The sequence below is a fragment of the Candoia aspera genome, chromosome 18 (genome assembly GCF_035149785.1).
Source record: "Candoia aspera isolate rCanAsp1 chromosome 18, rCanAsp1.hap2, whole genome shotgun sequence".
NCBI lineage: Eukaryota > Metazoa > Chordata > Lepidosauria > Squamata > Boidae > Candoia > Candoia aspera.
The window spans coordinates 401,466-429,305 of record NC_086170.1 but is presented as its reverse complement, the minus strand read 5'-3'; the positions used below and the strand labels follow the sequence as shown (position 1 = coordinate 429,305).

General features: G+C 50.6%; 1 protein-coding gene across 2 annotated transcripts; it reads right to left on the bottom strand.

Annotated features, from left to right (window-relative positions):
- Nucleotides 1-26,754, bottom strand: EPHA2 (EPH receptor A2). Of its 2 annotated transcripts, none has more exons than XM_063317757.1 (17): nt 26,605-26,754; nt 16,016-16,083; nt 14,734-15,394; nt 8,711-8,866; nt 7,889-8,221; nt 7,198-7,322; nt 6,940-7,096; nt 6,677-6,779; nt 5,879-5,934; nt 5,495-5,620; nt 5,142-5,324; nt 4,941-5,002; nt 4,499-4,708; nt 3,618-3,767; nt 2,361-2,554; nt 2,000-2,155; nt 1-1,167 (listed from the first exon to the last, which is right to left on the bottom strand). In XM_063317757.1, the coding sequence occupies exons 1-17, from the start codon at nt 26,690-26,692 to the stop codon at nt 1,062-1,064; spliced, it is 2,934 nt and encodes a 977-aa protein (XP_063173827.1). In that variant the 5' UTR covers nt 26,693-26,754; the 3' UTR covers nt 1-1,061. The 2 variants fall into 2 exon arrangements, with proteins under 2 accessions (XP_063173827.1, XP_063173826.1); XM_063317756.1 differs by having other exon boundaries at nt 6,940-7,099; nt 26,605-26,753.
- Nucleotides 26,755-27,840: the final 1,086 nt, after the last annotated feature.

The following is a 27,840-nucleotide window of genomic DNA, read 5'->3' as shown; positions in this document are numbered from 1 at the left end:
AAGAATAAAAACATTTTATTAAAGCTAGAGAATATTTATGCACAAACAAAAGTAAATTCTTATTTTTTTAAATGTGCATTATATTTAACATTGAAACAGTCTTTTTTTTAAAAAAAATAATAAATATAAAAATAAATTAACATTAACAAGGAAATATTAATATGAAGAAAGAATACAGTAATTGTCAAAAAATCAAGAGTGCATTTAGGGATGGGCAGCAGTTTGGGAGGATGAATAAATAAGAATAAAATGACTTGCAAAGAGTTGTCTTTGGATCATCCTGGACAAACCACCTTTAAGCTGAGGCTTGAGCAGAGTCTCTGTAAGGCCTCTTCTTGGAAGTGCCAGGTTAGGTTCATTAAAGAGTAAAAACGTAAAAGGAAAACCCTTCTGTGCCTGAACAGAAACGCAGACGAAGAACAGAATATCCAGCAGCTCCTATTATACTGCTCTGACCTTCTAAATGTGCACAGTCCTCATCCAATTAAAGCTAAAGCTTAGCTTCATATATAAGCTTTAATTATAGAGTTCTCTGCTTTTCATGTTAGAGAAAGACACTAACATGGGGGCGGGGCTGTGAGTGTGAAAAGGAGCAGGCTTTTGTTTTAGAAAGGCCTCACAGAGGAGCGGGGCACGCCAGCGGTGACCAGTGATCTGTGTTGTATCAGTCAAGGGTTTTTGAGGCAAAATTGGGAAGGGGTGAAAGAGAGGATGGTACAAACATTCAGTAGCCTTGAGGATCTTTCCCAGCAGGAAGTAAGACTAGAAGAAGACCACCTGGCTTTTGGCAGCTCTGCTTGGGGACATAAGGCACAGTCTAATGGCTTATCCTGGACACTTCATGGAGCAGGGCGTGAAATTTCCAACAGATAAATGAGAAGACAGGCAATAAATAGCGCGGGGAAGGCAGGTCCTTAACTGTCAGCATCCTTGGCGAGAGAGGTCGCTTCTCCACTTCAAGTATACACCAGGAAGTACGTTTGCTGCTGGTCCCAGATTCAGCAAGCAAAGTAGCTGAGCAGGGCAATAAAGCCAGCGACGTTGGGTGGAATTTCTCCATCTTAAATTGGAATGCCAACGGTGGTGACTTGTTCCTTCAGTCCGAGGAGGCTGTAGGCAATACGCTTCTGGTGCCCTGGTAGACGCACTCCAATTCTCTTGATATCGCTGGTGATGCGAAGAACAGATGAAATGGATTAGTGGAAAACATTGCACTTTTAGAGACATAAGGTAGATTAGCCTCTTTTTTTAAAAGTAGCCAGCAGCAATATATAATCATTTGTTGAATATTGTGGCCTCTGTGCAGTGGAGTTGCAGACTCCCTTACAGTGATCCAAAGAGGCCAGATACCCAGCTGCGTTTAGTAAGTTACTCTTGCTTTTCTGGCTGCGTGGAATGGCTTAATTACGGGGTAGGTCTTGGGGCGTTCTCTCCCAAGGGGACGGACCGCACAAATGGAATTGGCTGTACTGCGTGGTTTTGAGGGGAACTCGTAGTTCCACCCTCCTCTACTGTGAAAAACATGAAATTCTCATACCCAGCTACTCCTAAGTGGATTTTATAAAGAAAAAAAGATAGAAGCTCATCCATGAAATAAGCACAGGTGGAAGAACGAAGATGCGGCATTAAGTCTTCCTGGAGTGGGTTTATTAGAAAGGAGTCTCATTCCACTGCCAATTACACAGGCTTTTGCACAAAAGTGCTTTTCCTGCTTGTTGCTAAAGGTTATCGTTAGTGAAGGTGACTGGCAGTAGAAGAGGATGGCTTTCTGTTTCAGACGCAAGGCAAAGGGATGTCCTCAGAGGGGGTCAAGTGGATGCTAATGCTCAGTCAACTGAGACAAATCTTTCAGAGGAACAATGTGAATTCTTCCTACGAAGTGGAAGAGAGACTTCCATGATAGCTGGAACAAGATAGCTGATGCCCCTGGCACATGGGTGAAAGGCTAAACAATAAAGGGAACGTTTCCTGGGGCAGGGGTCCGCCCAGCCACACTCACTCGTTGGTCATCTGCACCACCTTCTCAATGGCATTATACCCAGCAGCCACGAAGTGCTCGGTGTACTGGTGCATCTTGATGGACTCGAGCCACTCCGCCACCGTTCGGAAAGGAGCTCCCTCTGAGCCGCTGGTGCTGGGCAGGCGGATGGAGATCCTTCAGAGACAAAAAAGGGCACGCGGCTCTTTAGTGGTGGGTCTTTCTTAAACGGGTGGGGAACTGGGGAAGTGGGCGTGGTGTTCTATCTCTGGGCCTGTTCTTGCAGTACACGCCTCTGGGTCGAGGGTCAGTGTGAAAAAGAAGCCCAGAAAAAGGTTTCCAAACTGCAACAAACATGAAAGGGTCTGAGAGCAGCGCGTACCGAGGGTCAAACTCTGCCAAGGTCTTGAGCGACTCGGGGGCACGGATCAGCTTGTCCAGGATGCTAACAATATCATTGAATTTAGGCCGCTGGCCCCTCTCTTGTTGCCAGCACCGCATCATTAGCTGGTAGATGGCAGAAGGACACTCCAGTGGTGCAGGAAGTCGGAAGCCTTCATTAATTGCTTTCATTACCTATTTGGGAAGGAAAAGAGCAGCTGTGAGCCTGGAGGGAATGCCCACCAGCGACCAACCGTGCACAAAAATCCCTGTCGGGGATGGGTGAGTAAGCTTGCAGCCTTCCCAAAGAAAAGAGCTCAGGGGGCTCTCTAGAAAGATGGGTGGGTGGATAGAACTCGCATCCCGAGAACGAACATCATTGTGGGAATTTCAAAACCCCTTCGCCCAGCTAGAATAAAAAGGTTCACATTAATAGAGTTTATTAACTTTCAGTCCTTGGATAGATAGGATTGATCTGCAGAATGCTGCTAGCCTTTCGAAACTAGGGCTGTGTCCTCTAAAAATAGATACTTCCCCATAATTGTACCTTGTCTTGATTTTTGTATCAGTTTTATATCCTGTCTTTGAAGAAAAATAATACTTAAGATAGATAACAAATAAAGTACAGAAATAAAACACAGTATTAACATACTGATTACAAATATAAAACTTAAAATAATACAAAAGTGTTTAAAACCGCAAAGAGGCTAAATCAGAAAGGTGTATCTTCATGCCTCTTCTAAAGTGGATTTATTCTCCAGAGCACTGAAGGGGTGCCAAGAGCCAACAGGTGGGACCTTCGCAGCAAGAGATGGACAGGTGAACTAAGGGGGAATTTCCTGACTGCCAGTGCCACGAAACAGCAGAGCAGCCTCCTTCCTGGAGTCGCGGGGGATCCATCACTTGAGGCTTTCAAGAAAAGCACAGCTGGTTGTCTGGGGCAGACTGAGGATCCCTGTGCTGGGCAGGGGGCTGGACTAGAAGGTCTCCAAGCCCCTCCCACCCCTGTGGTTCTAAGATAAATGCCTGGTGAAGGCCAATCGCAGTTAAAAAGGAAAAGCGTTTTCTCCGGCTTGGAAACAAAATGAGAAGACCCTTTCCAGTGTTCCTGACCAGATGTGGGTGCCTCCTATCCATGGGTGAGAAGGTCTCTAAAGAGGCCCCTCCGCAAGCGAGGGCGTTGCCAGGAGTCCAGGGCCGGCACGGGCGTTGCCCGGGCTTAATCCCGCATCTGGTGGGGGGGCGTCCAGGGGCCTACCTCGTGATTGGAGAGTTCCCAGTAGGGCCGTTCGCCGTAGGACATCACCTCCCACATGACGATTCCGTAGCTCCAGACGTCGCTGGCGGAAGTGAACTTGCGATGGGAGATGGCCTCGGGCGCCGTCCATCGGATGGGGATTTTCCCACCCTGAGAGGGAGGAGAAGCAAAGCCACATAATCAGAACTGCGGTGCTGGAAGCCGCAAATCGCAGAGGAAAGTGCATCCTATTTCTAAATGAACGAGTGAATGAGTGTCCCCTGACTTCACAGACTGTTAACATTTTTGGTTTTCTAAATACGTCCTTTTAGGCTCCTGCTGGGCTTTTGGCAGACTTGCTTTAATCATGATTTGCCAAATAAGGTATAATGGCCTGGTTTTCATGCAATGACAGGCCATAAACCTTGCTTTATAAACCACAATGACTGAATTCAATCACCATGTTAAGCCAAAACCAAACAAATTACAGTTTAATGTGATGCGTGAAGTGAAATGTGAGCTAGAGAGGCGGTTCTCAGCAAGTTTTAGCTCTTTGGCAGATATTAATGAATAGAAGTCAGTTCCAGGGTGGAGACTCTGCCAACTCCCAGCTGTTTTACAAACCTTGGAAGTGAGGTGCTCCTTCACCCGTTTCCTCACATACTGGGCTCCCACTGGAGTATGTGAGATAAAATTCATCTGTGGACCTCCTCCTCCTCCTCTTTAGATCCCTCTATCCCTCTTGTTTTCCAGATTCTTACTCAGTTGAGGGACAATTCCCTAGTGCCATCCTTAGTTCTAGGTATTTTGTTTCAGCTATAGTAATCTCCCCACTGTTTGCAGTTATCTTGGCAATTCTGGATTGCAGTCGAGAGGCAAGACCATAGTCTGGGATCGCTTACGCTGGTGGTGTAAGTAGCATCAGGATCATCCTCCAGGACACGGGATAGGCCAAAATCGGAGACTTTGCAGACCAGCTGGCTGTCCACGAGGATATTGCGCGCAGCCAGATCCCGATGGACGTAGTTCATGCTGGCCAAGTATTTCATTCCAGAAGCAATTCCCCTCAACATGCCCACCAACTGGATGACACAAAACTCCCCATCTTTTTCCTGTTGGAGCAAGAATGAAAGAATTCAGGGCCACCCTATTTCCAGCTAAAATATTAGGAGGAGATGTGTAAGCAGAAGATTCAATTCTGGCACAAACATCCAACCCTCTTCATTGTATCAGGAATACTCTGAGAATATGGAGCGGCTGATTCACAGGAGGGAAGGGTCCTCTTTCAGCTCTCTTACGTCACACAGGAGAAGGGGTCTGGCAGGGGAAAGAAAGTGGACCTACCCGCAGGAATTTATCCAGGGCGCCATTCTGCATGTATTCTGTGATGATCATGAAAGGCTTATCTGGAAGGAAAAGGAAATACTGGCTTGTTAGACCCAGTCAAGATTTAGCCTACTATAATTCCCCAGAACGCAGCCTAGCAGGAAGTGAGGTCTTGGGGCTAGAAGCTGAGAACAAGCAAGGATTCTATCTAGCACTTACATTTGGAGACAACTCCTTCCAAGTGAATAATGTTGTGGTGACAGAATTGCCCCATGATGCTTGCCTCACTCAAAAAGTCAATGCGCTGTTTTTCTGTGTAACCTGATTTCAGGGTCTTAATAGCCACAGGGATCTCTTTCTTGCCATTTTTCAGAATTCCTTTGTACACTTCCCCAAATTCTCCTAACAGAAGAAAAACAGAGGAGTTAAAAGAGTCTTTTCAAAGACTTCCTGATGGAATGGGATGTTCCTTTTCTGAATAAAGATAACCTTCCTGAACAAATGAAAGCTGCACCAGGAGAAGGGGCGCACGTTCTCTGTACCGCTCTGGGTGAGATGGCTGGAGTCTGTACCTGCTCCAATAACTTTCTGTCGGGAAATGCAGGAAGGATGGATCTCAGTGGTGAACTTCAGCACTGCCTGATTGGGGTCTTCGTAGGTGTGGGGATCCACGTAAGTCTTCAGGGGCTTGAGCTGATCTGTATAGTAAAAGGATAAAAAACTGGATTAGAAGTGGACAGAAGCTATGCGGTAAAGTCAGGTCTGTGGTCTGTCTCTTCCAGTTGAATGGAAATAGCCAGGTGAACTTGTTTTTCGCTTCATTTTTTTTAAAACCAAGAGTGAATGTCCATACTCGGGACTGAAACTGATTATTTGGGATCCTTTCCACAACATGCAATATCCCAGTTTTGTTGAATTTTCCTAGTGCAGTAATAGGATCAGTGGCTAATACTCACCAGACTTGGAGAAGTAAACATCTTCTGATGTCTGCCGGGCCCGCAAATTCTTTTTCCTAAATGAAATTGAAGGGTTAACTGATAAGTCCTGAAAGATGGTACCATCTTCAACTCCCCCCCACCCCAAGACACATCTCCCAGTAGTTGGGTTGAAGATGCATATTTCGTAGTCTCCCTCCTCCTCCTCCTCCTCCTCCATCTTGATTAAAACTTTTCAGAGACCGCTCCATTTTCTTTTACTGAATTCTGGGAGATGTTTATCCATCTCAGCTGCTTCACTGCTTCCTCTTCAGGTGGTCTCCTCTGCAGAAATGGCCTACTGTACCTATTGTTAATATATTTGCTTGCGGGTTTAAAAACCGGAGAAACCCCGTATCTCTTACTCAACAACACGTTTCCCTCTAGTTTAATTTTTGGTGACAAACCCCAAAGATACTAAACTAACTGAAACGCTTCCCAAAGCGCTCGATGTTGGTCTAGATTGTCAGTCATCTCAGATAGCCTGATGGAATATTACATTTCCATGTGCTAATTCCTTCCTCCCCCATGCTTCATGCCCCCTCCCAGCTGAAGCAACTCCACCAAGGAAGGAAGCTGGGAAAACCAAAAGCCCTTTGGAGCTGTGTACACACATCCCCCTCTCTTCTCCGGATATAAGATTTGCGTTGTTTCAATACCTGCAAAGCCTGTTAGAGTGGAGGCATCTGGAGGACAGAAATATGGGGAGTAAGACCATTTTCAGCTCTCCTAAAATTCCTCTCGTTTTGAAGAAGCAGAATTTTAAAATCATACACAAACCTCTGTCGGATTAACAGGAAAACGGTCACCACTATGACCAACATGAAGATGAAGCCGGCAATGGAACCTCCAAGGACCGCTGCAGTATTCACACCATCCGAATCTATGGAGGAAAGAGGGTGGGTGTGGGATATTAGCGTTTTCCAAAGACAAATTGCCAGTGCCTGTGGCTCTCCTATGATAACTCTGCCCCAGATTTGCATTTATTTTCCCGCTGCCTTAGTCCTGAGAGCTGCCTCGGGGGGCCAAGACAAAAAACTCACGCTCGGGAAGTGTCTCAAACTCATGCTCCATGCTGTGGGCGCCGTGGCCATCCTGCGTCAGTGCCTGGACGCTCACCAAGTACTTGGTGCTAGGGGCCAGCTTGTGGAGGGTGACGGAGTTTCCTTCAGAACGCAGGACCGAGTAGCTGTTTTCATCCTTCTGCAACAAAAACAAAAAGCCTCGTGGCGCCCTTCGTCTCCTACCAGGAGTCAGCCGCAAAGACAGTTAAAAAGCATGACGTTGGCAGAAAGTTATACCTTCTTCTTGTAAGTGACCTGGTATTTCCAAACATGGCTCTGCTGGCGAGGAGGGACAGTCCAAGACAAAGCTAAGCTGGTAGCGGTGCGACCTTCCATGGTCACCGAAGTTACCCTTGGTGGTTCTGAACAACGGGGAAGAAGGAGGAGGAGGGCTGAGCAAAATCCGCACGCAGCCGATTATGCTTTCCCCAGTAATGCAGTTTGCCGGACATGATACATTTCTACTAATTTCCAATCCATCAATAAGTATCAGTTGATCAGTCCACACTGGATTTACAAGTCCAAAAGCTGTTCGCTTTCCATAGGGGCTTTTGGATTTGGCTTAGTTACTCAGGTGTGTTGCAAGATCGAAGTGGCTACCGCAGATGAGAAGCCTTTCTCGTCCCTATAGCCGTGGTTAGACTTTGGGGAGGAGCCGCATGATCGCCTTTGTTTAACCGTCTCTGTAAGTGGCTTCGCTGGTTTTGCTTTCGTAAGATACCATGGGCTAAAACTGAGGGATGCAATACCTTCTGCTCTCTGCTATAACGTATGCGAGAGAAAGCCAAACTGCCAAGTTCCAACAGTGTAAGGATCGTAGCCTGTCTTAATTCCACAAAGGGGGCCTGGAGTAAGAGCCCCGGGCAACGTGCCTTACCGTGTAACTATCACACCGCCTTAACCCGGTTACGACACCGAAGACCCTCACCTGTCTGATTGACGCTGATGCTGGTGACTCCGTAGCTGCGCCGGGTGCTGAAGGAGGATACTCCGTTTTGCGCTTCTACCGTGAAGGTATAGTTAACATGTGGCTCCAGGCCACTCACAGTCAAAGAAGTGCCAGCAAGGCCATGCGGATTATCGGAATAGCGGAGAGTGGCGTCACAAGGGCGGCACTCCCCGGATTCCGGCCAGCACTGTTCGCACGACACGCCGTAGGTGATGTCTCTGCGGCCTCCTGTGTTCTGTGGGGGGGACCAGCGCAGCTGTACTTCGGCGCCCAGACCGATTGCCGTCACACCGTGAGGAGCAGAGGGGGGCTCTGTCAGGGAAAGCGGGAAGGATAATTGAACAGGGTACCCAGACGTCTCTGATGCAGTGCCGAAGATGATCATTTAGGCCATCAAGTTAACAGATTATGTGCGCATTTGCTCTTGGTCTGCATGGTGTATCTCTCTGCCCTTTATCTCCACTTTTTTTTTTTTTTTTTGGTCTTTGGTCTTTTCATCTTTCATTCTGCGCGTGCTCTTTCCTTTCTTCCTTTGATGGATATGGACAGAGCAAAATTGTAGAAGCTAACCCAAGTTTTTTTGATTCCAGCGTTGTTTCAATAAACGCAGGCAAAGCTTCTAAAAGTGTGGGTCCCACCCTCTGGGAGAATAATCTAAATGCGCGTTCGCCACTTTTCCCAGGTCTGGTACACTCCGCCTGTTTTGATTATCTAACGCTTATCTCAGCAAGCTCAGTTTGGGAAAAGGATAAAGTAAAGAGCCTTCCTGGGATTACCGTTCACACACTATTTCTCACTTACTTGTGCATGCCATGGAAACTGGATCGCTCGGAGCCCGAAAATAGCCTTCGTCACAAGGACACAAAATGGAGCCTTCAGAAGACGGCAGCGTATGCAAGGGGCATTTCAAGCAGGCGCTGTTGGAGACGTCTTGCTTAAAGAACCCAGGCGAGCAAGCTAGAAAGGAAATGCACGCATTTGTCAGTTCTCTTGGCTGGGTAGCTACAGTTCAAACCAGCATTAGCCAGTGCTGGCCAGCGCATGTAGTCAGTCAGAATCAGCTACGGTCAAACTATAGACATGGATTAACCAATCATTTTCCCAGTCTCATTCTCCACCTCTAAAATTGAAATGAATGTATTACGGGTACTGAAATAAAGGCAAATCCAACCAAGTTCCCCAAGATGCTTTCAAAATGAAGCACTACTTGAAGGGAAAGACACTGATGTTTGAAAACGCGGCTTCACCTTGACAAAAAGGAGAGAGGAGAGCTGCTGTTTGGAATCTCAGCTCCACCACTGCATGTCAGAAGCCTAAAAACTACCAGGGAAGCCCAGCTGAAGGCTGTGCAGATCAAAGCATCTCTCGGTTGCCTTTTTACTTTCATAGCTTATCTTGCTGACATGGACGCACTTTGAATGTACAGTATTGTTGTAATTATGTCGGGAGAACTGGGCTGCAGAGGAAAGTACCGTCCTGCTTAACAGTATTCATAATTATGTCCTGGACAAGTAAAGTCTTCTACTGGAAACAGATCTGCTCTCTGATGTCCTGTGAACTGAGTCACTTCCGTTGGGAATCGGCAGAGGAAGAGGCTTCGGAAGCCCCCGGTTCTTGTTCAAGCATCTCTTGCCAGCAACAGCCTCTCGCCATCAGTGGCATCGGGGGGGGCAGTTACCCTGGGGGGGAATTCCATTCTACGGGAGATGCGGGGAAAATAATTTCCAAGCATGAGCCTTCTCAAGCACATTCTGCCCCCTCAGCAGTGCCGACAATTCATCTTCCTCACCTCCCACCTGTTTTTAAGAAGCTTGGGCGATCTGATTGGTTGGGGTGGCAGTTTGTATTAGGTTCCAAATAAATCAAATGCTGAGTGCTGCGAAGGAAAGGCATAAATAGGCTCCCCAAGGAAGGCGTTTACTGGGAGGCATCCCTGGGCGATTGCCGTGCGGCTGCATCGGTTCCTCGTGCCCTGGTGTGATTGGGCTGGAGGAGAATGGCCAGGGGGATGGAGCAGGCAGGGGGAAGTCCTTTCAGGATGGGCGCTGCTCTAGGCCCAGGGACCCCTGGATTCAAGTCCCCACTCCGCTAGGAAGGGCCACTGGCTTTGGGGCAGTTTGGCGTGCCGGGTGCAAGGTTGAAGCGAGTAGGAGGAAAGGAAAATAATGTAGCTTGCTGAGGCCCCAGATAAGATGCTACGGGCCCTTTGTAAAATAATCTCTTGAACTTTGCAGATTTAACATTTTAAACCCTTTCTGTGTTTCTAAGCTTCTGCCCAGGCTGAAACTTTTTACCAAGTAGAGATTAAATCTAACAGACAAACAGTGGAGATTGCCTGTTAAATAGAAAAGAAGGTCTGGGTTTTGAAAGTGGTTTCTCCAGAAACAGCACTGCCACTCCAAAGTTCAGTCTGTGTTTGGTGTGTGGTCTCTCTTCAGCCTGTTGAAGAACAAAGAGGCAGCAAACCTGCCACGTAAAATAGGCGGGCAGGCAGGGAGGGGTGGGCTGGGCCCAGAGCAGTTCCTCCAGGGGGGGAAGCGTGCATCGAGAGTGGTGATGGGGTGGAAGATGGGCTTCCTGCAGAAGGCAGTGTGGAGAGCAGTACGGGTAATGTCGATATCGCCAAGATCCTGGAATTCACGTTTTTAATACAGGTTATAACTGTTTACCCCTTATTATTTCCTCTACCCCAAAACAGAGATTTAGGTGGCTCCCATTGAAATGAGACTTAAGCAGAAAACGGCCAGAGTATTTCCATCGTTATGCGATTTCCACTACAGTGACTGGTCATGGATAGGCTGAGCCTTGGTTCAGCTCCTTCATCATTCATCTAGCTTGACTTGTCGTTTTTTCATGCCAGAGGTGGAATTTAGGAGTGTCTCCGTGCAAATTGTGTGCTCTGTTACTGGACTAAATCTCCGCGCTGTTACGATTGGGCTGTCTTCGTGGTTGAAGAGCTGGTGTACTAGCATATTTCAATTTTAGGATGAGTAGCAATTATTAGTAAAAATCACCCCCTGGCAACTATTATTAGGTGGTTTAGTAGAGCAGTTAGGAAAAAGCCCTATGGATTGGGTAGCTTACAGGGATAATTTACCAGGATCCGTGGCAAGCACAACGTGGATACGTGGGATGTCTGGACCCAGCCCCTACGCGCGTCTGTAGCGCATGCTGCAGCCAAGAGGGCAGAGGGCGAGGGGGGCCCTTTCCATAGTAGCTGTGGCCACCGGTTGGCCAGAGCACCCGCTTCCTGCCTATGCTTGTGCTGCCGTGGAAAAAATAGGCCACCGGGTGAGGTGTCTGTGCGCATCCCAACCTGCAGCAATACTACCCTGTCCCCCCCAGATAAACAGAACCCCCCTTAGCAAAGACTTGTTTCTGTGCCTCGGGGCAAAGGGGGCCGTGTGCGATTAGCAGGCGTGTTGAGGCTCCGCTTTGGGCTCCCCTGGCAGGTGTGTCGGCAGCTGCTTCCTGGTATTAACTGGGAGCAGTGGTTACAGTGGAGAGTCTGGAGGTTGCTGGGTGACTGTCGCCGGATACGTGGTGTGTGGCGTGTCCGTGGAGTCCCAGAGCAGTGGGATTTCCTAGAACTCTTACTCAGAAAGGGCGCTGCTTTGGAAACCCCACCCTCACAAGTTGTATCTTAGCATTAAAGAGGGAAATTCGTGCAACGCTAATCACAGGATTAATGCTTTGCCTGCATTGATTATTTTCCAAATGCTGCTACATGACATCATAGAGGAGTCTCAGAGCTGAAATCCAATTAGACAATTCTAATTTCTGTATTAATTTAGCATATAGGTAGAACTGCCAGATGCAGGCTACAGAAATCTGGACGACCGCACGATCACCGCGAACAGAGAAAACTCTAGCTGCGTCTGCGGCCCAGATCTCGTGGGCGTAATGTTGGTAAATGCAATGCTTCTGAAATTAGCATGTCCCAGCAACAAGCATAATCATGGAGAGGCATTCCTTTGGATGCCCTTTTAAGTGGGTGCTTACTCCTTGCATTTTTAAGTAATGCTGTATTAATCCTGCTAAAAATAACCTGCCTACTTAATTGGAAAGTGAGACCATTTTAATCGATAACACAGAAGCGTAGACACAGTTTTAAGGGCCGGGATTTTAGATGCCGAATGCCCTCAGGGGTCTCAGCGCCTTTTTCTGTGCAGGGGTTGGCCAGTGGGCCATTTTTAATCCTGTGCTCCTCAATATTATGTCCCTCTCTCTTAGCCCTAAGCAAACCTGGATCGCCCTTAGGCTTTACGCAAAGGTGTGGTGAAGTGGAAGGTGTGCCAGCCTGCTGGATGGGAGAATGCCTTCTAAAGAATCCTGTCTGCAAGAGAGGGCTTAACGCAGGCAGTCGGTTGCTGGGCTCCAAGGAACAGTCCCGCCACCCCTGACATTTATCTTACTGAAGGTCCAAGCAGAGAAACGTGCGGGAGGGAGAAAAGTGTGAGGCTGGCTGGCTGGTGGCAGTGGAAAGCCTGGCAGCAGGAGGTAGAAAAGGAGCGGGTGCGATATGCAGGAAGCCGAGAATATCTGTGTTTATTCCTGAAGATAAACTGCCTTTGTTTCCTGCCCGGGGCCTCCCTTTTCTGGAGGCCAGAGGGATGGGAGGTCAGAGGAACTTTGCACAAAAGGGCAAATTCCATTTTTCCACCCCTCTTCTACAAGAAGCTGCTGCTGCATCTGTTTTCATGCTGGAGAGGGAAAGCAAAACCAGCCCAGCCAAGCCACAGCATGAGAGTGCAGCCTGCATTAACTGGCAGAATATCCAACAAGCATCTACGCGGGGTCTTCCCCAGGACCGTGTGGCAGCTCTGGCCAACTCCGGTGCTGTTGCCAGCAGTTCTGAGCAGCACCAGACAAGCTGGAGGACTCTGCTGGAAGGGTGGGTCCGTGCCGCAGATCCGGGGGTAGAGGCAGAAGCGGGAGGAGGCTCCCTGGGTCTTCCCAGAGCAGCAGAAGTGCCCTGCAGCTGCCTTTGGCTTTAAGCCCTCTCATTCGGGGGGCCCTTGGGGTTGCAGTTGTTCCGTGGCGATGGGGAAGAGGCTCGCTTGGCATGCTCTGTGGTGTGGCTTATTGAGCCACAGAGCGCACAGTGGTCTTGCGGGGGGGGGGGGGAAGCCCAGCAGGGTCTGTGTGTTCGTCCGCCTCCACCCAGCCACTCTTTTGCTATTGGCTCAGCAGAAAATGCAGCGCTGCAGAATATTGTTCGGTGTTTGCAGAAGTGTTGCTGTGGGTGAAGATGGTGCCTTGCATGCCCCGTTCAAAACAGGGCTGTGGGTCAGGTGGAGGCCCAGGCTGGGTTGGCAGGAGGGAGCAGGTATAGTCAGACGCCGTCTGTGGGGGACAGTCCTTCCCCTCCCACCCCAAAAGGCAGCCAGCCATGCTTAGACAGGCACCTCCAGGAGCCTTTTTCAGTCTGCTCTTGGGAAACCACAGGAGCCACGGTCCAGCAGGGCTGGAGGCCACCAAGTTGCCATGAGGCTGGCCTAAGGACAGGACCCCCTGCTGCCTCTGGCCCCTGATAATGGGGGACCGGTGGCAGGGCAGGCGGGAGGCAAGTGCGATAGTAGCCTATCCGGTAAGCCTGATAGCAAAGGAGAAGGGGTGGGGGTTAGGCAGCTGGCCTGTTTGAGAGGCCCGTGTTACTCCCTAACCTTGAGAGCGCCTTATCTCTCCTTGCAAAATCCAGGCGCACTCCTGGAGCAAAATCTCCTTGCCTCGGCCCCCTTGTGCTCTGACACACCTCCTCCCTAGGGAGCGACTAGGTTCGCTTTACGTAAAATGCCGTCTTTTGAAAACACGGCTGGTCTCTGGAACGCTCTGTCCACCGAGCATATGTCTGGTCACCTGTTGTGACATCGGCTGGCTTTAACAGGCCGTGCAATTAAATCCTGACTGAGATTGGTTCTGCCATCTGAAATGCAGGAGGCGGTGCAGAGTGGAACTGCACAGCTTCGGTACAGTGCCTGGCACTCCACAACAGCTTCTGAAGCAGAGAAGAACCCGTCCCCTCAAGAGCGCCTCACCGGCTCTGCCAGGTGCCTGTGGCACCCGAGGCCTCCCTGCCCGGCTAGTCTTGTCAAGCAGGAACTGAGCCAGGGACGGAGGGCGTCTCTCTCGAGCTCCGAGGGGAGGAATTGGCTGGTTATCTGGGGCTTCCTGGCAGAGAGGCACGCACAGGCACACCTGTTTGGTCTCCCAGCACCAAACCTCCTCCAGCGGGGCTGCGAGGGAGCCCTGGACTTCCTTCCTGCCAGGGATCCAGCTGTTGAGCTGGCGGGATTCCTGGTTACCAGCTCCGAGGGCAGGCTTCACCCTGCAGTCCTCGTACTTCCCCACAGGAAGTGCAAAGCCAAGGAGCGACCGACTGTGAATTCCCCCTCCCCTGCTTTGATCAGCAGATTCCTTCCTTCCTTCCTTCCTGTGTAACAGTGCAGTTCGTTGACCCATCCCAGAATGTGGGGTGAGGGGCGAGTTAAGGGCCTGCAGGATCAGTGGCTGAAAGAAAGGAAGGTCCGTGTGGGAAGCCACAGCTGATTCCAGTCCTTTGCACAGGTGTTTGGTCTTACTCTTTCTGCCCGGCCTCGGCCCTAGCGGTCTTCCGGTTTCCTCCCCCCTGCAACTTAAAAAGGGAGAGAAGAGCCTGCTTCCCTTGGCTTGTCGTTGTGAAATCTGCACACCGCTTAATGTTCTCAGAAACCAGAACTGACGTTTCTTTTCCTTAACTTTTTAAAATGCCAGCTGATTCAGTGCTTGGCAGGCTAGAGATTCAGTGCAGTGCATAAATGAGAGCAAAGTCAAAGCTGACTTACCTCTGCAGCTGTTCCCATCTTTTTCATAGCCTTCTCGGCAAAGGCACTCGCCAATCGGCACTAGCCACTCTCCATCCGAGTTGCAGTGCATGAACGGCTCCTCGGTGGCCACAGCTTCCGACACGCAGGTGCCGGGCACCTTGGCCAGGGCCTGCGAATCGGCACCCGCAATCGTTTCTGGGAAGCCGGCCATGTTGCGGAAGACCCCGGGGCACTTCTTGTAGTAGATTCGGACGGAGAGGAGAGCCACACATGCACCAATGTCCTGGAAAGCCAAATAGAAGCCTTTTCGGGTAAGGGGCCCTATTGAGCGCACCTCAACGTTGATCTTCACGTTGCGGGTGCTGAAGTCTTCGAGCACGGTGATCTCATCCGGAGCAATTGTATCAATCTTATGGAACTGGCGTTTTTGGAAATTGATGCCATAATCCACATCCGACTCTGCGTAGAAGAGGTTGAAGGTTTCCTTGCAAGTGCCTGTCCCAGTGGAGAAGGTGTTGCAGTCTCGGACCGTGAACTGTATTTCAACGAAGATTCGCTGGGCTTCCCCTCGGTAGATCCAGTTGGTCCGCAGCCAGTTGTCCTGATCGCCCTCCATCACGTTGCAGACTGAATAAATGTAGATAAGGGATTCGTTCATGACGTTCTGAAGAAGATCCCACTGGTGGAGGGAGGAGAAACTCGTAAAGGAACTGCTTTTAATACAGGGCACTCGTTGCTCTTGGAAACAGTGGTAAATTCTAATAGAATCAAAACAGGCGTGGCAGAGACTATGGATCTGGATCCAGGTACTTTAATCACGTTTTCACTTATGGCTCAGTAGTCAATTACAAAGACTTCTGAAGGGCATGGACTGATCTCCCTGGCTATAGAGACATGCTGCCTTTGGCCGCAATGGTTTTATTGGGTTCCCAGCACTACTTTCTGATGGTCAGTTTGGCCTCTTACCCATTTGTCTATCCTTTCAGAAACTGATTAGGTTAGTAGTATCCTATAATTGGGATGTTTAATCCGTGCAGAAGTTGTTTTTTAAAGCTTCTGCTCCGTGCTAATATTGCTCGGCATCCAGAACCTGCAGTGGAAGGAATTTTTCCATCTGGATCTCTCAGGGAGATGGAAATCACTCCCAGAAGAGGAAGTGTCATTCCCTTTTAAAAAGCAGAGCTTTTCTGTTTTCCATTAGAGGGAATTTCCAAATTCAGAGGTTAACTGAACATTGGAAGCTCACTCCAACCCTTTTTCTAAACCAGGAGCAATTTTGCAAGGCAGAGCCTGGACTTACCCCTTTTCCGTAGGGATGATTGAGCCATCCAAGATCCCCCTGGGCCTTGGCAAAATCCAGCAGGACAACTGGAAGGAAAAGGACATGTCTGCAGAAAGAGGCCTTTGACACAGCATCACCTGAGCCCCACTAAGCCCTTCGTACGGTGGCAAAACAACATGTAAACCCTTAAACCTCTGGACAAGTTCAGTTTCAGGAAAGGGAAAGGGAGCTTCCAGCCGGAGCATCCTGGACCCTCCTTGAGAGCTGCAGCTTTCCTCTGCCACAGCAGGCGGCTTAGAAAAAAGCATGGCGGGCAGTAACAGCAGAAGCCGAGTCCTATGAGCCAAGGCATGCTACGTTGCCTTGCAGTAAGAGGAGAGAAGCTACGCACCAGATGAAGGGAAGGGAAGGGAAGGGAAGGGAAGGGAAGGGAAGGGAAGGGAAGGGAAGGAAGGAAAGGAAGGAAGGAAGGAAGGAAGGAAGGAAGGAAGGAAGGAAGGAAGGAAGGAAGGAAGGAAGGAAGGAAAGTTGGGATGAGAATGGCCTTGGCAGGAGGGAAAGGCAAAGAACCTCCATTTTATGGACCACCCTAGAATCTCCAGATAGGTATGAAGGAAAAAGAATTGGCTGCCATTTGCTCTTCCAAACAGATGCCCCTTAGTTATTAAGGGAGGCGGGTGCCGTGCCAGTTGTTGCCGACTGGAGGTAGAGAACTCTGCAGGTGCTCCGTTGGGAAAGGCCCTAATGCTTTGCATGTGTTTCTCTTCCCGATCCCACGGACATCAGCTCTGGGGACCGCTTACCCGGACGGTCAGAGGCTGTGCCTGCAGGATTTATGATGACAGGGGACTCCTTGGCTTTGGTGGCCTGCCTGAGCTGAATTCACGTTTGCGCCTGCAGAAAGTAGGTGTTGGGGAGCAAGAGTGCCTTGAGCGGGACATCTCCCCATGACATCCTTGGAGTGCTCCCTCCTTGCGCGCAGTTCCCCATTGTGTCAGCAGAAGCCAGCTTTGCCCCGGGCACCCAAACAGAACTGAACAAAGCTGAGTGGGTCAAAGGGGTTTCTTAATCTGTGGGTGGCTGCTGTGGTGTCCTAACTCAAACAGATAACGCTCACCGCCCAACGAGCTCCTAGTCAGCTGAAGCCGGTAAAGTTGAGGGGAGAGCCAGCAACAGTGAATTCTGCGAGGAGAGGGAAGGAGGCTCGCTTGGCAAATTTAGCCAACCTGTTGGATGCTATAAACCACTCCAGAATGCCCCCCCCCCCAGTATAAAACCAGCAGCGGCATCCCGTTTGGCTCTGCCGGCATCCCGCAACTCAGCCTGGGCTACGCAAGAGAGGCGCTCCAGGAAACTCCTGGAAGCGGCTTTGGGCCAGGAGAAGAAGATTCCATTGTCTGTCAGGACAAAGTGGGGGGTGGGACTCTCCTGCTTTTCCCCTCTGAACTCAGGGGTTGCAAAAAAAAGTGGGGCTTAAGGGGAAGACAAGTATTAGGAACTGTTCCTAGTTGTTCTTCAGCTCTGATTGGAGTTTCCAGAATGTCCTACATCTATTTCTTTTAAAACATATTCCAGTCCGAAATACCCTGCATGTCACTCATACCTGCAGGCGCACAACGTATTAGCATTCTCCTTTTCATTATAGGGTTTGGGGTGCAAAGCAAAATCTTTTTAAACAACCCTGCTGCAGCTTTAAGTGTTTAGCTTATGCAGGTTTTTCCTCCAAGGATGTGACGGGGCAGTCAGTTTAAAGTTTAAATAAATATTTCTGAGCTTAGTCTAGCCTCTCCATTGTGCAACCCTTTAAGAAATCCCTGCCCTCTTTTAAGATCAACAAAAATTGCTCCCTGTGAGCAATACTGTCTAAGATTTTGGACAGCAGAGATAAGCGTTCTTTGGGATTTGTATCGCAGCATCATGGTGTGAAAGTAAAAACAAAAAACCAGGACAGGTTTCCTGTGAGCTGAAAAGACCTGGCCGAGGAATGATGCCTGTAGTCTCCCGCATGATTCTCTGGCTCCTCAGAAGGTGGGAAATAACGTGACGTCTCTCCTTCGGGTGTGTTCTCTGGCGCAAAGGCGTAAGAGAGCCGGCCCTTGCCAGAACAGTTCTGCAAGCACAGGCCTCTGCTGGGGAGACTTGCCCTGCGACGGCCTCTTCTGCAGAAACGCAGCGGTCAGACTTGTGTGCGCGCGCGTTGTTCACCCTGCTTTGGGTCAACTTTGGTCCCTCCCGGTGGAGGTTTTAGGAGCAAAGATCGTGACAGGAAGCGGTCTGGTTCTTATCCGGTAACCAGGTTCAACCTTTGGCGTGCTGTATATGATTTCTGGTGATGGAGAAGCTACTTAGCAATAAACCGCTGTAAGTCTGTGAGCCCAGGTGGCTGTTTGAGAGCAGGGGGGGGCCTCGTGGCAAACGGGCAGAGCCCTTCACGGAGAGGGAGGGGGATGGCGAGGGGCTGGGGGGGAGGAGCGCTCGGGTGAGGCGGCCTTCCTTCCCAGCATCCTCTGTGCGGGTGAGTGGTTCCCACTCCCTCTAAGCCAGCAGGGATCGTGTCCACCAGTCCCAGAACATCAGTCCCAAGACGCTCTTCACAAATATTCTCAGAGGAGGAAGTGCACACCCCCCTTCGTGGTATCTGGGAAGCGGTGTGCTAAGGCCTGTGACCGATTCTTGCGGCGCGGTAGAGCCGTAGCCGTTCTCACCCGTCTGTATGTTTGATCCCATTTAAAGCTGTCCAAGATGGCGGCCACCTACGCATCTTGTGGTAGCAAATTCCACACAGTGCTCTATGAAGGAATTCTTTTTTGATTTGTCTGGGTGGCCCCTTTGGCTGCCCGTATGCTGGTCATCTCCTCCTGCCTCAGAGGCTTTAACTGAGAATGTTTCCAGGGAGTGAACTAGGCCGATGCTTTGAGTAACGCTTGACCGCCTCAGCGTGCAGCCGCTGAACACCGATGCTATCCGAGAGTCTTCCAGCTGCATCTGTCCTTTCTGCAAGTGCTCTGTCCGCCAGTCTGTGATCGCCTGTGTTCTACCTGGTCTTGGAAAGAGATGCTGTTAACTAGTTGATACCTCCTGTCCTTACCTGGCAGATCTATTCAGGATCTGTTGTCATTCCCTCTCCAGAGGTTCTTTACTTCCACTAATCTTTTCCAGACAACTGTACTGGAGACCGCATCAAGATTTTGTGGCCAAATTGCTGAAGGTTTCACTTCAGTCACGTCTGAGCCCAGAAAATGAGACCTGGCACATCTCAGATGGAGGGCAGAGGCTCACGTATGGTGGGCGATGATCGTGTTTGCTTGTTCCTCCCTTGGGCTCCTTCAGAGATTCCATAGCAAACTCCTTTTCCTGGGTGTGTGATTTCTTGACCTCAGCTGCCTTATTCCTTTCATTCTATTACAATCTTGGATTACCCCGTTAACTTATAAAACAAGAAGAAATATTGCATGTCCAACTTCCCCAGAAGAAACCCCCAAACATATTCAGATCTACGGTCTGCAGAGCCAGAGGGCGAATGTACAGAATGCGCTCTTGCTGTGTTTTAAGGGATTTGTGGTTCCAAGATTAAATGAGTAGGACTTCTTGAATATTTCACTGACAGGTAGAAGAGGATATGAAATAAGTTTTGCAGGGGCTGGCTCTATAGTTTTAGAAACATTCCCCACCTTTAGTCTTCCAAGACTCAGTACAAAATCCAAGCCATGTAATTTCAGGGAGTGCCATAAGCCCCTTTCTCCCCTTCAGTCTGGGCTCCTGGCAGCGGAGGGTGTCCTTTTAAGAGCCAAAGGCTGTTTAATTCTGGCTTGCTGCCATGTTATCTTGATATGTGTCATTTTTGAATTCTTGCATTTTGCCCCAAGAAATGGGTGAGGCTTGGAGAGACAGAAAGATGACTAAGTGAATTGTTGGTGGTATATAAGATGAGGGTTTGCGTGTTTTAAAGTCTTATCCATACCACAGCCTGCCAAAAGTATTCTTCTTCATCTTAAAACAAATGCTGCTGCATGATACGAAAGGGACACAGGTGAATATCTGACTATTTATTTTTGCCAGTGTCTGGCCCAGTCCTTTTTACAGTGTCCTCTCAGCTTCTCCGTCAAAACGAAAACAAGGTAAGCTGTGGAGGTTCTCATCTTCCTGTTGCCATCATAGTTAGGGTTGTCTTTTCAGCTATATCTCCACCCCCAGTCTAGAGACATTGCTGGCTCCATTATGCCTTTGGAAATTCCCTACCCAGCGTGCCTTTTGGTACCTACACTTCCCCAGGTAAGGTGTCAAGTTCCTGTGCCACATGCAGTCGATCGTTTCTGCAAGAATTGTCAAGAGATTCGAGTGCACAAAGTCCAGTCCCGTCTTCATGAAGACGCTGGAGGGGAGCTGCGTAGAAACTTTAGTTAAATCGGGAGTGGATACTTAACATAGATCTAATCTCCACAGCTACATAGTATGCCTAGAATAGAATGCGATTTATATTTCCACCCATTTTCTTATTTCTCATTGCTTACTCCTCACTGCACATTTCACAGATGTTCTTTTTAATTTTTTTTATTAAGGATGGAGGATTGTTAAGCTTTTCACCTTGGAATTATTGGGAAAACTTGTTATTTAAACAATAAAACATATTCAGAGTCAAATTTGCGGAAGTCATGCTAAAGCTACAGCCATTATGAGTAGAACATGCTTTCTCTCCAGCACTGGAGAGACATTTGTGCCCCTTGGAGGAATGTCGCTTTATATTCTGAGCAGTTGGGAATCCCCTTTGGCTTGATGCCATCTTCGGCATCCCTTAAGTTCATTTCCTAGCCAGCATTTCATCCCACAAATGGGGGAGCGGTAAGTCAGCCACCTTGGAGCCTGGGTGGCTTGACATACAGCCTCAGCAGTCCTCCACTGAAAAGGCTTTTTAAACATCCCCCCCCCCCCATTAACTGTCACTTCTGGATTATCTGCATGACAGATTCAGTGGTGCACAATCCCATCTTCCTTTTTGCTGTACCTTCTTCCCGGAAGAGATGACGTGGGCTGCTGTCTTATATACCATTCCCTTAACTTCTTGGTCAGGCGGGGCCAGACTGGTTCCTAAAAGCTGCCCAGCCCCCTTTTCTAAGGCTCACTCAAGCTGTTAGAGGAGCTCTGCTGGAATCTAGCATCCAGTCTCTCTCAGAGGTCACCTTCTAGCCTTCTCTCCCTGAATTCAGAATCAGCCGGCTTCCAGACATGTCTGCCTTTCAGCCCCACTAGATAGACCAGGCCAGGAAATCGACTCCACAAGAAAGCTAAAGCTACTTTTGTTGAGATGGGATATAATAACAGAATCTTGCAAGTCTGATTGTGCTGGGCCGCCTCCTTCCCCTCGTAATCCTGTGAATTAGGGAGGTGTCTCATTCAGGACATAAACATGTTTCAGCCCCCTTTGCCTAGCAGTGGTTCCTGCCTATTTCCATCAGGGCCATCTTCCTTACTCTCCACATGATCATTTTCGATCTGTAGTGAAGGTGTACAGCCACTGAAGTGAGAACCGCTTTGCTGGGTCAAACCAAAAGCTCCCACCAGGCACTGTGTATCCAGATAGTTAACTCTGGCTCACAAGCATGGTCTAAACACAAGAGCTGACTTTCAGGAATTAATACCCAGTCTATATTGCCCTGATAGAGTGATCCTCTGTTGTTGCTATCATCCCATAGAATGACATGCCAGGGTTTTGCACGAAACCACCCGTTTATTGACTTAGTACATTTGTAATCTTTCTTCCATGGGATGCAGGCTAGAGGGTGTAATTCTCTCCTTTTTATCCTCCCAGTAACCGGGGGGGGGGGTCTCAGAGAGAAGCAAGCGTGTGATCCCATGAGCTTCACGGTCAGATATGGGTTTAAACTAGCTCCTCTGAATCCAGCCCTTCATGGGGCTGCATCATATTGGTTTCAGTTGCTGACTGCTGTAAAGCAGGAGGGGAACTTAGGAAATCACAGCCCCTTCGGTTACTGTTAAAAGGGTGGTTGGGGGGAGGCAGCTTCTTTCCCCAGTAAATAAATTCCAGTCCCCGCCGCCTATCTCCCTCTCCTCCAAGCATTCCCTGGACTGTCTCCTCCCCCCTGAGTATTTGTAAGCAACATCTGGAACAGCTTTTCTTTCCCACCAATTTCCAGAGTTAATTTTAAACTTTACCCTCTTCCCTTTACAGTATGCAGTTCTTTTCACTGCCTGTTTTTCAATCCCATGGAAAGCTGGGCGGGGGGGTGCCCACAATTCTATGCATGACTGAGGATCCATGGCAAAGCGGTTCACAGGAATCTGCCAGCCAGTAACACTGGAAGGAATTGCAGCCCAGCCCGACAACAGCAAAACCTCAAATCAAAGTGCTGGCTTAAAAAGCCTCTAAATTGGCACAGTGTGGATCTCCTGACACCAAGGGGCCAGCAAAGCATAGGATGAGAGTCCTTCTGAGCGCATGCAGAAGCCTGCCTGCCTTCCAAGGAGCCACAGTTAGCCCCCCACACGCTCCTGAGGTTGGGGAGGACGAGGCAGGACTGAGCCCTGGCAGCTTGCACCCAACAAACGTAATGGAGATCAATGCTAAAACCCTTTGCACCGATTACCTCAGTTACAAAATTGTCAGGACTCAAACACATACGGCAAGGGATCCCAAGGCCTTGTTTTAAAAAGAAGGAAAGCCCCGGAGGAGCTTCAGGGTTGTTCAGCAGAACATGGTCAATGTCTGTGTGCACGCAGAAACGCTTCCACCCGACCGTCGATAGTCCCAGCCAGGTTCTACAGCTGTAAAGTAGGCTAGCGAGTCCCAAGGCCGGACAGCACCCTTACATGCGTGGGCCTTAGCCTTGGCCACCCCAGGTGGGTGGGCAGGCAGGCAATACTCATTAATTTGTGAAATTCATCTGTCTGAAGCCAACTGGACCAGGTGTCTTATAGAATTACATAATAAGGAAGCTACAAAGACAACCAAAATTATTAAAATAGCAACTCAAAGCAAGAGGTTAGAACTAGAGACTTGTTTCAAAAAAGGCATTGCTCAGTACAGAGCACCACCCCGTCAGGCCCTCTGACGCTGTACCTCCTGCAGGTGGGGACCCTAAACGTATTCACTTATCGTAGGCCTAACATGGTTTGGAAGGGAGAGAGAAAAGTCCAGAGGCTGCAAGGGAAAAGATGCAGGCCGGGATTCAGAGTCGTGAAAAACCCTAGCTCTTGTATGGAGCTGCACAACTAAGATATAAAAAATTGATACGCGTCCTTCAAAGGTCCCGCCGACAGTTCCACCTGACTAGAACACAAACGGTGGCCTGGCTATACTGGTGGATTGGAAGTCAACCCATTTTAGGCAAACTGGAGGAAGAAGAATCACCACAATCCTGATGCTATTGTGGATCACCACGCAGAGGTTTGACGTAGAGGCGGAAGGAGGTTTAGGACAAGGGAAAAGCGAAGGGTGATTTGTGCACCTCCATGATCGGGGGGGTCTCAAGATGTGGCCTTGGAAGAGCAAATGTAGGAGGGCCTGCTCTGCCATTGGAACATCAGGATCTGGGGCTTGGAAGTGGGGCTGGAGCAGAACTGCTTACTGGGCAGATCTCCCCTGGTCTCCCCCCATCGCCAGCACCACCACAATTAGAGCCCAGACGGCCATCCCTGCCTCTTCATTAACATTCCGGTCTTCTCTTGCAAGCCAAGGCCTTTCAGATTATTTGAGGTTTGGAAGAGGTTGCCCTGTGGTGTGTGTGTGTGGTGTGTGTGGAGTTCTTGTAGGGCAAGCTTGACTCAGCCTAGCAAAAGCAGCAGCAGCAGCATGGCCACTCCCATCTGCCAGACAGCCTTCTCCACTCCCTCTCCAGATGCTTAAAAAAAAAGCTGGTGGTGGTGCCAAAAAAAGGGAGACAGAACTCAGCAGTCGTGTTGTGTCTTTTGGGGACTCTTCGCCCAGACTCCCGAATCTCCACTTCCTCCTCGGGCAGAAGGGTTTCTGCTCCGAGGGCCAGGCGCTGTGCAGGAGGCTGCCCTTCCCCTCGGTTTGCTTGAGTGGCGGAGCCGAAGGAAGAGGAGAGGCGGTGAGGGCTGGCGGGAGGGAGACCCGGGCTGCTGGTGCCAGGGCTGCTTCACCGCCGTCACCCCCATGCCAGCTTTGAAGCTGGGGCACCGAGGCCTGGCAGTCCCGATAGGGGCAAGTCTAGTTCCAGGCAGGCAGTGGGTGACCCGATCTGGATGATGCTGGTTTTTAGAGACCAACGTCGTTCAAGGTTTCTTGGCTTATCTGTGCAAGTGCAAGACCCACACCCGGTTACACACCTTTGCCCCAATGTGGGAGAATTGCTTATCGTGACCAAGAACCTTTTAATAATATCTCTGGTTTTCTTAATGTATCAGAATTAATTTCACAAATGTTAAAGATGAGAGCCTCTGAGAAAAGGCCCTGAGGTAACCTCGCAAGCTCAGTGTTAAATCCTGGCTTCCAGGATGTACTTCCAAGGACATGTCTAGACTTGCTCAGCAGAAGGGTGCCCTGGGAAGGCTTCGGGATTTCCTCCACCCCAACAGCCTATCGTAATGCCAGGCAGGGGAGACTTGGCCGAGTGGGAAATGGCCGGTCGGGGGCTAACGTAGAGGCGACGTTTTGAGTGTTTAACCTTCCATGGTTCAGGGGGAGGTAGCACCTGAACTCTGAACTCAAAGGGGCTGGTGTTTCAAGTGGTGAGGCCCCACGTCCTGTGTTCCTAAGTATGCAACGGCAAGGTATCCAAAGAGGCTCAAGTTTGGAATTGCTCATTTGAAAGGCCGGGAGTGACAGGCTTAGGGGAAAGCAGACCCGGTTCACTGAGCCATTCAGGCACGACCAAGAAGCTGGGGGAGGTGAGGGGGAGAAAAGAATATTTTCATTCCAAATCATTTTCTCTCTCTCTCTCTCTCTCAAGGAAGCCACTTCCCTTGAAACAGGGTAATGACATTGATCACGACTATCCTGGTGTTGATTCAGCGCCCTTCCCTGACCCGCCCTTCTTTGATGGCAACCAGCATGTTTGCCTTCGTTGCTCAATCTGCAGTGAGCCATCAGCATAGCTGTGTCTTAGTTGTGCAACCAAGGTGTTGAATCAGTATGCTCCCTCCCCTTCCCCAGTTTCTTTCTGAGTTCTCATCTGGGCGATAACCCCATTTCTTGTCCGATTCAAGTGGCTAGTCCAAAAAGTGGAGATGCGACAGGACCACATAATATTCTCTTGCTTGGCTGCCTTAGTTTGATTGCAAGCTTATTGTTTCACGGAATTCTTCAGAGACGGTCCATTCAGTATGACATTTATTTCCAAGGATGTAAAAACAAACTCCCCTCGCCCCCCCCAAAGGTCGAAACCTCTTCTTCTGGCCAGTTCTCTGTTTTCCATAATCATGAAACAAGTCAGGTTGCCTCACAGAAACACCAGGCCTCAGTTGTTGATTTGACCCAGCCTGTAATTTTACAATGACCCGCTCCTATCTTAGCCTTCAATTGTACAAAGAGCTCTTTGGGCTTTAAAAAACTGGAGGTAATTCTACTTAAAAGTTAGAGACGATACCCGGAGTCCTCGCACAGGCAGAGCTGCTAACTTACTGCCTTTTTAGGGCTCTGGAGATCAAATACCCTTCTGAGGATGGTCTGCATCTGACTCCAGGGCCACCAGGCCTCCCACTTGCAACCCCCAAATGCACAAAGCGCTTTCCAGCAGCCTGGATGGCCCCGGAATCCGAAGGGCCGGGTGGGAGCGCTCCCTCTCGCTAATGGCCCGGTTGGTCGGCCGGCCGGCCTGCCCGCCCTGCGGCGTTCCGGAGTTTTAGTATTGCGCATCTCTAAATACAATACAAAATCTGTTTTTCCTATCCTGCGATGTTGAATTACAGATATACAACGTGTGTCTTGCCCTTCTAATACTTAAGCACTTGGGGCAACTTACAGTTTAAGTCAAATACTGTACTGGGGGCGGTGGGGGGGGGGGAGAACTGCACCCTGGACATTGTTTCCCCGCAGACCCGCCGTAACTAGACCAAGGCAGTCATTTCAGTGTGTTTCCGGGGCGCCTTCCCACCTTCACCAGCCGCTGGAACCGAGCCACACATTCTCGGGGGCAAAGTGGTGCAAGCGGCCGTGCGAACTCTGCGAGTTGCTTCGTAGGCCATACTTAACTTTGCCCACAGCAACCATCTTTTCCAGTGCTGCTGATCTGAGATCCGGCCAGATAGGCCGGTGCCAATTCCTCCCCTCCCCTTCCCTGCCGGCATCTCAACTTTTCTAAGCGAAAAGATCAAAGTTAGCCAAGCCGCTGGGCAGAAAATAACTCTGGCAATAGGAATCGGGAGAAGGCTCGGACTGAGCCTCGCCCCAGCTGGGTGAGGGAGAGCCCCGGGGAGCCCTGCGCCGCCTCAGCCCGGGGGGTGGGGTGGGGTGGGGTGAGGTGGGAGCGAGACACGGATCTCCCTTCCCGTCCCGCGCCCGAGCAGGCGCTCGCTACCGCAGCACCGGCGGAATGGGAGCCATGTGGGGGTGTGGGGGGGCAGGGAGGAGGGTGGCCCGGCAGCCCCACCTCCGGTCTGAGGCGGCCAAAAGTGCTCGGCGAGGGTCTTACCTTCGTGGGTCTGGGAGCTCCGGAGGGTCTGGAGCAGGACCAAGAGAGGCACCAGCAGGGCCCCGCTGGCCCCGCGGAGGCTGCGCATGCTGAGGCGCGCTGAGCCTTCGGCGTCCTCCGGCGCTGCCTCCCAGAGCGACTCGCGGTTGTTGCGCCCGGCCGGCTGGCTGGCTGGCTGGCTGCCGCGGGTTGAGGCGCTCAATGGGAGCCGGTGGGAAAGTCCTCGCCCTGTTCATTCATGCCTCTGCTGACGTCGCCGGGGCCACGCCTCCGGAGGCCGCCCCGCCCCGCCCCCCGGGGCCGCTGAGTCTGCGCACCGGAGGGGGGCTGGCCGGAAAGAGCCCCTTCCCAGGCCGGGGGATCCGCACGCGGGCGCCCCGCGAAGGGTGAAGGGAATGGCGGGGCCCTCGGGCGTCCTTCTGCGGAGAAGGGGGCGCGAGGAGCGCGGGCAGCATCGGAGGAGGGGGCGAGGGAAGGGGGTGACCGTGGTGCGTGCCCTCGGCCAGGCCGGGCTGGAGCAGAGATGCGGGCTCTGCTTGGGGCCCGCTGAATGCCGGGTTGCGGAAAGGATCCCCGCGGGAGCCCCAGGCCTGGAATGGAGAATCGCGCTCGCCCCCCCCGCCCCCCCATGAGCTACTGTCACTCTGAAAAACGGGGTGTGAAGCCTGTTGCACCCCGGGAGGCCCCTCCGCTGCTCCCCCAGCCGCCAGAGGGTAAGCCGTTCTTCCCCAGCCACTAAGCGGGGGGGGGGGCGGGGGGAGGATAGCAAGACAACGGGCTATCGACCCTTCTGCCCCGAAGGCCCCTCTCGCCTAAGCCGCCTTCGGGCTGTCCTGGTGACATCTGCCTTGGTTAACCGAAACGGGCTGCCCTGGCAGGTCGGGGTCTGTAGCGAGCTTGGTCTCAAAAAGGAGTGCAAATGAAACAGCGCCCCCCTTAACCCACCCCTCACACTGAAAATGCCTGCTCAATAAAAGGATCCTGCTTAAACGGGGGGGGGGGGGGGAGATGCCGCCGCCGCCGCCTTTGCCAAGCCCGGCCCTTCGACTGCAAGACATTGGCTATAAGCTCCTGCTGTTCTGAACGGCAAAGCCGACTAAAACCGTAACGTAAAGCGGAAAACAGGCGTATCGCAGCTCAGAACAACAACAAACTCCGCAAAACTCCTCTCGGGGCCAAGCCTGGGGAATGCGTTCCCGTCTGCGTTGCGATTCCCCCCTACCCGGCGTGAACGCA